This window comes from Nannospalax galili, unplaced genomic scaffold (assembly GCF_000622305.1).
Source record: "Nannospalax galili isolate Female #2095 unplaced genomic scaffold, S.galili_v1.0 scaffold610, whole genome shotgun sequence".
NCBI classification, from domain to species: Eukaryota; Metazoa; Chordata; class Mammalia; order Rodentia; family Spalacidae; genus Nannospalax; species Nannospalax galili.
Window position 1 is genome coordinate 1,273,106 of NW_008329141.1, and position 12,495 is coordinate 1,285,600.

The window sequence follows — 12,495 nt, forward strand, 5'->3', positions numbered from 1 at the left end:
GAGGGCATCAGATCCCCTGGAACTGGAGTTATGGACGGTTGTTAGCTGGAGTTATGGACAGTTATGGGTGCTGGTAATTGAACCCAGGTCCTCTGCAAGAGCATCCAGTGTTCTTAACTGCTGAGCCATCTCTCTAGCCCAACCTAGCAGTTTCTTATTTAGTAATGTACTCTTCAGTTATTTTGCCAAAAATATGATAATATATATTTACAGAATACTATAAACCATTAGAAATCAGCAAAGTGGGAGAGAAACTGGATAAATTATCATCCATTACACTTTTATTGTAGTAAGCTATAAAAAAAAGGGAGATGTTTGAATTGATGATTTTCAAAGTATGTATGTTTTAAAATTTTTTTAAAACCAAAATCTGGGAGCTGGAGAGATGGCTCAGTCCTTAATAGCATTGACTGATCTTGCAGAGGACCTGAGTTTGGTTACCACGACCCACATGGCAGCTAACAACCATCTGTAATTTTAGTTTCAGGGATCCAGTGCCCTCTTCTGGCTTCCTTGGGCATTGCATGCACATGTTGCACTTACATACGTGCGGGCAAAACACAGAAAATTCTTTTAAAAAAGGAAATAATGAAAGAAAATATATAATAAGGTATTTTATATACTTTTAAGAAGGAGGTGAATAAGAAAATGTATGTTTTTGAGCACTTTGAAGCAAATAAATGCAGGACGAGTCGTTAAGAAGCTAATGAGTGGATATCTAGGAATGAGTGAGTAGAGACCAAAGAGTGGGTAGGGTAGCCACCTTTTCCTGTAGTCTTTGGCTTTGAGGAATCATGTTAATCTTTTTACAGTCTAAAGGAATAATTTAAAAATCATGACGGGTAAGAGATTTTTTTTAAACCAAACTCTAAAATAGGAAATAAGTAACAAATGAGCCTGTCTAGGGGGAGGGGAGGTAGACAAGTAACCTTAGTCACTTTTTACATAATACTTTGACTCTCTTTCCTCAGACTAAAGATGAAAAGGGCTGAAAAGAGTTCTAGTTAGTAGACTTATGTTTTACAGGGGTGTGACCTAGCAATATGTATGTGTACATAGTTGCCTACCTAGATGTGTGTGCATTTGGGGGCTGTGCCCATTCTCTTACATGTTTCTTAGCTCTGAATAATGAGAAGGCAGATGTTATCCATTGGAGTGGATGAATATGATCAAAGTATGTTATAAACATGCATGTAAATGTCAACAAGAAGAGATAGTCCCACTGAAAAGACTGAATTCTCAGACTGAATTCTGGGTCAGGAAAAGAACTCTAAAGGAAATTATTGGAACATTTAGTGAAATCTGAATATGAATGGTGGGTTACATAATATGTCAGAGTGACTATAACTTTGATAATTACTCTATAGTTATATAAGAAAATATCTTTATTTTCAGAAAATATACTTAGGTTTTTGGAGATGAAAAGAAGACATGATAGCAGAATTTAACCTTGAAATAGTTTGAAAAACTTAAGTTTAATAATAATATGCCCATCTCCCAACACTGAAATTATGTGTGATAAATGAGCAAAGCAAATGGGACAAAAATATTTAAAAGTTGCTGAGTCAAGGTAGAGAGCATATGGAAAGTCTTATGTTCTTGCAGTTTTTTTAAAGTTTAAAATGGTTGCCCATGCCTTTAATCCCAGCCCTTGGGAAACAGGCAAATGGATCGAGGCCAGCCTGGTCTACATAGTGACTTCCAGGTGGTCTGGGACTGTGGTGACCCTGTTTTTTTTTAAAAAAGAAAGTTTAAAATGGTATCAAAATTAGAAGTTATAAAAATATTTGATTATAATGTAAAATTTTAATTATTTAGATTTTGCTGTAAATAACATGAGAAGATTTTAATATTTGAATTTTATCTGTTGATAATGCTGTTTTATTTTCCTAATTTAAAATTTTGATGTAGGTTATGACTTGGGTCCTCTACATGTTTTAGCAGCAGCATAAACTGCTAAAAGCTTTATGTTTGAGCATTTTAAGATCAGAGTCAAAGCCTATCTCAGCTACCAAATGCAGCTTCTGGTACTGTTTGTTTTCACCACGTTTTGTTGTATTTTTCACCTCCTTATAGAGAAAGCCTGTTGTGTTGGAAGGACTTGACCTGGGGGCATGTACAAACAAATGGACAGTGGATTACCTGAGCCAAGTTGGAGGGACGAAAGAAGTAAAGATTCATGTTGCTGCAGTTGCACAGATGGACTTCATTAGTAAGAACTTTGTGTATAGGTATTTTCTTCTGAGGTTACTTTGGGGATATAAACAACTTTTAAAATATTTTACGTTATTCTATAAAGACCATATGGCATTTCATCTTCAGCTTATATAATCATGGGATAACTTACTGCTTTTTAATGAGTGGCTTTAAAAGACAAGGATTCTGAGTTTACATAATTGTACCGAGACATTTCCACAGACTATTTTTTAAATATAGTGTGCATCCTATGTCCTGTGGAGTCACGAACAGATCATTTCTACCCACAGAGTTAGATTGCATCTAAACTTGAATGTGCTGTACTCAATTCAGTCTTGATTAATCCAGTTATGCTACCACATTAGTAAATTATCTAGCGTAGGAAATTGTCTTAAAGGCTTGTGGGTTTTTTGTTTTGTTTTGGTTTTTTTTTTTTTTTTTTTTTTTTGCCTCTCCAGAGGTTTTGGAATGACCTGTATTTGGTATAATCTTTCGTCTGTTTGAATAACATTTTTAAAATCATACTAATTTTCTCTTTTGATGAAATAACTTGAATACTTGAACTTCTCATGGTTGTCATTTTATGCTGTGGATTCTCTTACAAGTAAGTAAACTGCGAAATGTCTAAGCTTGAAAGCTTTAAATGTCATCTTGCAGATTTCCTGTGCTATTTATTCCTATGAGATTCATTAAAAATGTTAAATTAAAAAACAAGCACCGTTCACATTCTGAGCACATGCAGTTCCCAGCAGATTAAATCTGTTGAAAGGCCATGTTGCTCACAAAGATTCCAGTTTATGATGAGTTAAGCTGAGCTTCTGGTGTCCAGGGTCACTTCTTTCTCGTTAGCGTTTCCCAAGCTTGTAGAGTGGCCATAAAGCATTTCTCAGTGTTTGATCCTTTGAGTATTCACCATTATAGTTTTGGTTTTTTTTCATAAGCCATTAATTGAATTTAATTGCCATCAGTTTTTCCAAATGTAAGAATTTGCACTTTTTATTAAACCAAGAACGTAGAAGAAAGTGCTGGAATCCTGGGTGTTTTTCAGCCTGCAGTTAATATTACTTATTTTCCACAGTCTAATGCCATAATAAATGGGTATTGAAATTGCATCTTGAATTGCCTTGATGTTTTGTCATGTCTTTTAAACTTTTCAAAACTTGTTTTTCAAATACATACATTATGTAATGGTTTCTATTCCAGCTTCTTCAAAGCCTTTTGTTGGTGCTACTAAAAAATTGCTGAATTGTTTTCTTTCAAGAAAAAAAAAAAGTTTAGTTTTTTTTTAGAATTTGCCAGACAGTAGGAAAGCAGGAAGGACAATACCTAAGCCAGAGATAAGGAAAAGTAAGAAATTCTACAGACATATAACTTACACTGTTCTAATCACTTCATTTTGATGTTGCCTTTATCCTTCATCAGATGTTTAGAGACCACTGCATTAGCAAGAAGTAACTTCTAGATTTCTCCTCTTGTTCCCTTTTGCTAGCCTTCTTCAGTCAGGACACTCCCAATGAGAAGCTTGGGTGGTGACAGGAATCGGCCTCATCTGGCGCTTCCACCTATGGTATCACTAATTCTGTCACCACCTTCTCACTGTGAATTGAACTTGCCAAGGGCTACATAATGGAACAGGGTTGTTGTTAGTACCCTTGTTCCCCTTCTCTGAGCTACTTTATCAGCTCTTACAGGATCACTGTCTGCCCTGCTTTCACAAAGATTTTTAGAACTCTTGGTTCTCATTGTAAGAAAGCTAAGCCTGGATAATTGCACTAGTCACACAGGTAGCTCTGGGCCACATTAGCTCCCCCAGCTCTTCAGAGATGCGGTAGAAATGATGTGTACACACAATGAGGCAAGAGATGTCAAGCACTGAGTTGGAGGATGCCAAGTAAATTTGTTGATAAAACTGATTGGAAACTGTAGTGGGAGCACAGTGCCTTACACTGGTCTGAGCGGATAGCAGACTTCTTTTTCTCCTACAGTGCGCACTCTGCATAATTAATTCTCAGCAGTTCAGACTGACACTCATACTCACAGGCCCCATACTCCATAGTCTGACATCAGGGTTACTTGGTTTTCAGAAGAATACAAGGCTGGAAAGAGCATATTAGCAGACTATTACCAATGAATTATGTGACTCCAAGTCATGTTTTGGCTAAGCAACAACTTAGAGGTAACAGAACAAGATTATGGAGGTGTTACTGAAACACACCCCAGCTAAGGTAATTGGCATGCTCCCCCATAGCCAGTGGCTTGAAATGGGGCTGTAGATAGCTTGTAGGTTTTTTTAAGGGGCATATTCACTTATGAATTACATTGTATGCAAAAAAGGACATTCTTTTGCAGAAAACAGTGTTGCCTGGTATCACAGCTGACATTGAACCTTTGCCCTTAACCAGTATGTTTCTAAGAAACCAGCAGTACTAGGAGAAAGTAAGCTAGCCTGAGATCATCATCTCAAAGAGAAGGAGGGTTCACCAGCTCCTCCTCCAGCTCTTCTTTCTCATCTTCTCCTTACAGATACTTGGTAATAAGACAAAGATTTTTCTGTGGGGAGCAGAGGACAAACTTTTGAGGACTTCCTTGTCTTATTACTAAAATGGTAGCCTCTTATGTATTGGGAAATGCTTTTGTGACTTTTTTTTTTAATTTTTTAAAAAAATATTTTATTTTTATTTTTATTTTATGTGTATGCATGTATTGCCTGCATGTAGCTAAGTGCACCCGTGTGTGGAGGACAGAAGAAGCTGTCAGATCCCCTGGAACTGGAGTTTCAGACAGTTGTTAGTTGCCATGTGGGTGCTGGGATTCGAACCTGGGTCTTCTGCAAAAACAGCCACTGTTCTTAGCCCCCCCCCCCTTTTTTTTTTTTTTTCCTTACCAGCACCAAGGTTGGAACCCAGTGCCTGGTGGAAACTATGTAAGTCCTTCACACTGAGCTGCATCTCCACCCCAGGGAAGTGATTTTGATTTTAAAGTTAATAGAGTAAGAACTGGGGAAAAGACAGTGCTCTAAAGGAAACATTGTTTCTAAAATATCTAGCCATATTCCAGAAGCCATAAAATGTCAGCATGAAGTGGGGATGAGAGCAGCATTGCTGCCTTCTCAGAAGGCAGGAACATGGACCATGTGTCTTCTGTGACCATGCCTACTGCTGTATACTAGTGCTGTCTATAGAGGAGTCTCACACATACACAGTGTAAGCTAGTAGTTTGTCCCATTCATCACAACATTTGTTTCGCCATGGTCCTTGAAAATAGAAGGCATTCAGAGCCTGAAACTTTATGTGTTTTCAAAGGTAACCTAATACCATAGAGACATCTTTTTCTCAGTTACTTGATAATGGATATTGACCTTTGACGTTCTATTAGTACTATAAAATTTAAATCTTTAATTCCAGAATTTGAGATAACTTAGGTCAAATAAATATACTTCTAAACGAATTTTTAATTTTCCATCCATGTGATGGATCATAGTAAAAGCTGGATATTACAAAGCACATGCTACCCAGCTGTGCCAGACCTACATGCCCAGTGATGATCTCATTACTAGTTGCTCTGTTATCACATCTAAGCATTCTTTCTTATTTATTTCAGAACTTTACCTTTTGACAAGTTGGTCCAGAGGGCAGCTGAAGAAAAGCATAAAGAATTTTTTATTTCAGAGGTAATTCTTAAAGAAAGCATTATTGTCTATATTTTTCTTTCTCTAAATATATTTATCTATAAATGGAGATTAAAAACTGCTTATTTCAAAAGGTTTTTGAGAGGATTAATTAAATAAAATCCATAATGCACTTAGCAGTATGCCTAGCATAAAAACTACTCATTCAGTACTAGTCATTAATCCTACTTCCTTTGAAAATGTGTTAATGTCACATACCAAATGTAAATATTAATAGAAAACTGTATTTTCATATGTTACTATTAGACTTTACATATTTTATTGTTATTTAACAGTCAGTATCATTTTTTATCTGTATCTGGTATAACATTTGTTCAAGATTAAAGCAGAAAATTTCTTAACATTATTGTCTAGCTCTGAGAATCTCAGTTTCAGGCAGTAAAGCTTCCTCCTCAATACATTCAGTTAACTGTGTAAGGGTTGGGGAGACAGCTCAGTTTATAACTTCCTTGCTGCATAAGCATGAGAATCTGAGTTCAGTCCCCAGAACCCATGTAAAAATGCTGGGCATCCTGGTGTGTACCTATAATCCTAGTGCATATAATCCTAGTACCTATAATCCATAGCTGCATTGGTGACCCTGTCTCGGAAAACAAGGTGGATGGCCATTCTGAGAAAAAACACCAGAGACTGACCTCTGGCCTCTAAACATACATGCACGTGTAACTCCCCCTCCCTTTGCACACATATTCACACACAATACAACAACAAAATTTAGTGTTATCTCAAAAAATCTCAAAAATAAACTTTAAAGCTTTGAGTAAAGCTATTTGGTTTGAGCCAGGTGGACTGGGCAGTTTGGTTTAAAAGGTTGTGTTTTCACAGTTCTTTTATCAGTTAGTGGTTATACTAAATTAAGATCAAGATCTCTACAAACTCTGAAAGTCTTTGGTTCTGAATTATGATTAGAATGTCTTTTAAAACTGATCCCTATTAATTGTTCCTAAATACTACCTTTTAAACTCTGTGTTTTGAATGTATTATTTATTGTTCTTTGGAATTTTCCCATCAAAGGGTACTGAGTGGCATAGATTTAAATAACCGTGAAATGCATAGTAAAAAAAGAGAAACAAGGCAAAAGGTTAAGTCTAAAAATTGCGGAATATGTATGTAAACACATCAACATGAATTCTCTGTTCAGTCATATGAAAATCTGTGAGATGGAATCAGGTGCATTAGGGAGTAAAGCCTGTAGGAGGAAAGAGAAGGAGTGTAGGAGGAGCCGCCAGACACAACCACATACATCTGACAATTTACCAGCTTGCTGTGGGACCCTGAGCAAAGACTGTCCATCAGAGGGGGTCCTTCATGGGTGGTACCTGCTAGATCTCTTAACATCTTTGGTTGTTGCTTGGGTCTGCTCTATGAAGAATGTAACCTTGGTTCAAATGCTGAGGTGAAGATGTTGACAGCTGGAAGCCCCAAGTTAAACACACTTTTCAACTAAGCAGTGAAGGGGACTATGAGCAGTGCCTCAGTTGAATGACAGTTGGAATTTTGAGAAATATCCTTTGAAACCTATTTAGTGAGTCTGATAATGGCACTAAAAATATGAAAAACCTAAGTTGTTAAAGTCATGATTATAGATTTATATTCATTTTTAAGGTTGAATGAGATATATTTTGAAGCTTGTGTTTTAAGTCTCTGTTGGTTTTCTGAGAGGAAGAATGCTTGAGTTGGATTGTTCCTGTACCAAACCTAGTATGTCTCACTTCTCTATTACAGGAAATGCAGGCAACAGTGGATGTTTTTGTTGTTTATGGTGTTAGACAGAATCCAGGGTGCACAAATGCTAGACAGGTGCTACACCACTGAGTTACTAAGCCCCACAGTGAATGTTTTGTAATTCAGTCTTCTATTTAGCTACTCTGAGGAGTATAAATGTTAACTTTAAAAACTATTGATGTAATTTTAGTGTTATGAAATGATATATTTCTACATGAGCTGAGTCTTAAGGATTTGGTGTGAGGGTATATATTGTTAGAATAGGCATAGTCTCATGAGATGCAATGTTCCTGTTTTTTTATTTTTTTATTATTTTTGTGTGTATGAGTGTATTGCCTGCATGTATGTGAGTGCACCTGTGTCGTGCAATGCTGCGGAGGTCAGAAGAGGGCTTCGGATTCCCCTGGAACTGGAGTTAAGGATGGTTCATGGTCACCATGTGGGGGCTGGGAATTGAACCTGGGTCCTCTGCAAGAGCAGTCAGTGCTCTTAACCGCTGTGCCATCTCTCCAGCTCCCTGTTTTTTTTAATTTGCAAAAAATGATAAGGTATTTTATTTCATATTACAGTTGTATCGTTTATTGTTGGTCCTCTTTATTTATTGTGTTAAGACCCTGTTAAGAAGGGTCTAAATAATTTGGAATATAAATTAATCATTGTGGCTTTAGGTATGGTTACGTGTGTGCTGTCTTTAGAATTTCTTCTATTTAATGATTTGATCCAGTCATTGAGCAACACATAAAGATATTTCTTTATGTGGCCACCAGGGAGCATTAGTAGCAAGGGTAAGATAATTGGACTTTTCAGATGACTTAACTGGGTTGTATTTTATTTTCTTGCTTTCTTATTTCCTAATATTTTGTAATGAGTGCTGATGGTATTTTCTTTGGAATGTTTAAGGATGAGAAATACTACTTGAGATCACTTGGAGAAGACCCAAGAAAGGTAAGAATTGTGGATTGAAAGCAATTACTTAAAACCTCAATGGGCATATACATGTTCATTGACATTGTAAATTTTATATTATTGATACACAACCTGTTTCATTCTTTTCTGTTTTTCTCTATGATTTGTGCCCTTGAATTAGAAATTATTAATGGTCGATTACTTAGAGTTTATAGTCATCTAATTTCTATACAATAAGAGATCCTTATTGCTGTGTATTTTACAGATGGAAGTTCATCTCATAAAATACTACTCTAAAATTACTAAAATCCTGAATGATTCATTATATAAGCTTTTACCTGTATTCAGAGCCAAATTAATATGACTAAAATAAATAATGATTGTATACATCTTAAAAGTAGGAACCTCTCAGTGCAATTCCTTGGACTTGTCAGTAGTGATGTTTTAGTCTGTTATTGCTTCACTTGAAAGATCAGTATTGACACATGATCTCATCTTTCATTTTAAAGCACTGAACAAAGTTTTAAAGTTTTAATCTTTTCTTCTTAATGTCATGTAATGAGTTGGCAATCTTAGATGAAGTAAGTGGCTATTGTGTTTATTATTAAACTTCTTTCCAGATGCTACGGTTTAACTGTTTTTATGTGTCAATGCAGGATGTTGCAGATATCAGAAAACAGTTTCCATTATTAGAAGAAGATATTAAATTTCCAAAATTCTTTAAAGAGGAGCAGTTCTTTTCCAGTGTTTTTCGAATTAGTTCACCTGGATTACGACTTTGGACTCACTATGATGTATGTTACATAAATGAGAAATCTAAAGGTTCAGAAATCTGTAGGATCACAGATCTAGCATTTGTAGTTTGGCATTTCTAGGTTAACCTAATGATCTATGCACAGTAATTTGCTGAAATAATGTTTTGAAAATAGGCACTCTGTAAGGTGTAAGAGGGCAGTGCATTATGTAGCTAACAGCAAAGCCTAGTTTTTCACACTTGTTTCTCTATGGTCTTGTTCTTGATTTGGCATGATAAACATATAGAAAGTTATATATATGAAGTGGGTATTTTAATGTTTTTGGCCAATGAAAAGTGATTACCAGATTAGGGGGAAATGCTGAAGCAAAAAGTAGTGTGCTTGAGGTAGGAAAATGTGTGACACATAACTGGCCCTCTAGATTCATGCTATGTAGCAGAAAAGCAGAGCTTATGGAGAGTGATTTCTAAGAATAAGAATTTGGGGGCATCTGAAGGTCTTAGGATTTATATCCCTTGAGAACATTAGCTGTCTACTGGATTTGAGGATTAGCAAGATTATTAGACTCGGATGTTGATTATTCTGTGTTGTTACTAATTCTGTTTGCTGAAACATACATATATACATATATACACATATTTAAAATAATAGTGTGTGGGCTGGATAGATGGCACATGCCTTTAATCTCAAAACTTGGGAGGCAGAGGCAGGCAGATCTCGGTGAGTTCAAGTCTACATAGTTTGTTCTAGGGCAACCAGGACTACATAATGAGACTGTTACACACACATACACACACACACACACACACACACACACACACAGTGTTTAAAATCATGGTATTGTGTAGGCTGTTTTTGTTACAGGTGGAGAAGAAGCCAAGGTAATATTTAGTAAATATCCAAAGATTTTGTGTGTGTGTCTGTTTTGAAACAGTGCCACTTTGAAGTCCAGGCTGGCCTTGAACTTAGGTCTTCCTTTCTCTGCCTCCCAGCTGAAAGGATTATAAGCATGTGGCAGCACACTTAGCTGAAACATTTTTTTAAAGTTCTAAATCAAACTGTTATGTTTTATATATGTATTTTATAGACCATTTAAAAACTTCCAGAGGATTTCACCACAGTAATTCTATAATTAGATGAGACAGACATGAAATCTTAGCATATTTTTTTAAGGTTTTATGTGAATGATTGGTGAGAAAATAATGTGATGATTCATACACTTTTAACTATATTGACTTGAGTTACAGCAGACTATATAAAGCTTTTCTTAAAAATAAGTCAGGAACACTAGTTACAGTCCATAGTCAAAGTTCACATCAGAAAGGGTTAGTGCTGTAAGAAATGCTTCAGTGATGATGGATGGCTGAGTAGTCAGGGACACATCTTGCTCAGTGTGTATCTTAATTCTTTAGCTGTGAGCCCTATTATGCCTCTGCCTTCTATCATTTTTCACAGTCTGTGAGAAGAGAGAGGGTACCCTTTGTAGACGTGGGGAAAGCTAAGGTCAATCCACTAAAAAGCATATTAAGGAAATTTGCCTGAACAAATAATCTCATAATCATGATTTGTATCAACAAATTGTGGCTGAACTTGTATTAAGTGTTTGACAGGAGCTGCGTTGGTGTTTTCTGTTTGTTCTCAAATGTTGGGCTTAGAGCATTCCTTGACAACTAGGTAAAATAAACATGAACCAAGGGAAGCCTCAGGTTCACCTAACTATCCAGTCAATCCAATTCCCATTTTCCTAATTTGCTAATCTTTCCCATCTTTGAAGACCTGAGAAATGTCTTCAAAAAGACATAGTTACATGAGGAATACAAATTTTTCATTATTAGATTTGGATTTTCAGAGTTTAATGTAAGCCAAGTCTTAACAAAAGATAGGGTTTAAGGACCTTACAGTGGCATATACCTGTAATCCCAGCTACCCAGAAGGCTGAGGCAGAAGTATCACAAGGCCAGCTTGGGCAGCATGGTGAGACCCTGTGTCCAAAAAAAAAAGAAAAAACCAAAATAGACTTTGAGGTTAACCATATAATGTCATTGGTCCCATTTATTTGAATTTTATTTTCACTCATAAATTCTTATTGATCTTCAGGTAATGGATAACTTCTTAATACAAGTGACAGGGAAAAAGCGTGTTACACTGTTCAGCCCTCGAGATGCCCAATATTTGTATTTATCAGGTATGGTTTTAAATTTATGTTTCTAAAAGGTCTATTCAGTTATTCCATGTACCCTATATTTAAGTAACATAGGATAAATACTTCTTCCTAATTATATATTGTATTCTCCATTGTAAATGTGTAATAACGATAGGCAGTGTGAAAAATGAGAGCTTTCAGATTATCTGACTATGCTACGTGGATGTCAGTCATTTCATTTAAAGAGTGGATCATTGAAAACTATCTTAGGTTTCAGGGAAAAAGTTCTCAAGAGTGAATATAGTAACAGCAGCAAAGAATTTCTAGTCTACATTTGTTAACTTATTATTATTTTTTTAATGCTGTTGGTTCAATTATATCATCTCTTTTGGGAACTTTTCAGGTTCTAAATCAGAAGTGCTGAATATAGACAGCCCAGACTTGGATAAATATCCACTCTTTTCCAAAGCAAGAAGGTATGAATGTTTCCTTGAAGCTGGTGATGTATTATTCATTCCTGGTAAGATTTCTGGACCACAGAAATGTATTTTCTGTATTTTTGTATGTTGAGATATATAAAGTATCTTCCATTGTGCTCCAGTTGCCTATTGTCTTCAGTACAGAACAAGTTTATACCCTCGTGGCAATAGGCTGTACCACAGGCTAGGTGTATAGTAGGCCATGCCACCTGTGTTATTCACAAGGATGAAGATACTGATGTATTCTCAGAGTGTATTCCTGTCATAAAGCAGTACATAACTGATTGATACTATATTTTGAGTTGTTATACTAAATAACATCAAATAATATACTTTATATCTGGGCAAAGATTATACTTGGTTGTTTTTTTAAAAATCATTTCATTTCTAAAATATGTAGGCATTTTAAAAATGGTAAATATTTTCCAAGCAGATTATAGATTTTGTTAACTATCAAATATTATAATAGCACCCAAAACATTTTTCTGTGCCTAATTTTTCTATATACAAATTCTATATTCAGTTAGTGAACATTAGTTTGAATGCCCATAACATTTCTGTTATCAGTAACAATAGTGATATAGTTAATATCTGCAGTTAATA

General features: G+C 35.7%; 1 protein-coding gene across 1 annotated transcript in view; it reads left to right on the forward strand.

Annotated features, from left to right (window-relative positions):
- Tyw5 (tRNA-yW synthesizing protein 5) overlaps window positions 1-12,495 on the forward strand; it is a 22,837-nt gene that overhangs the window by 7,249 nt on the left and 3,093 nt on the right. The window contains exons 2-7 of the mRNA XM_008833398.3: window positions 2,077-2,231; window positions 5,797-5,866; window positions 8,510-8,554; window positions 9,172-9,309; window positions 11,368-11,455; window positions 11,817-11,933. Of these exons, the coding sequence (XP_008831620.1) occupies window positions 2,077-2,231; window positions 5,797-5,866; window positions 8,510-8,554; window positions 9,172-9,309; window positions 11,368-11,455; window positions 11,817-11,933 (613 nt within the window). The remainder of the gene's footprint in view (window positions 1-2,076; window positions 2,232-5,796; window positions 5,867-8,509; window positions 8,555-9,171; window positions 9,310-11,367; window positions 11,456-11,816; window positions 11,934-12,495) is intronic.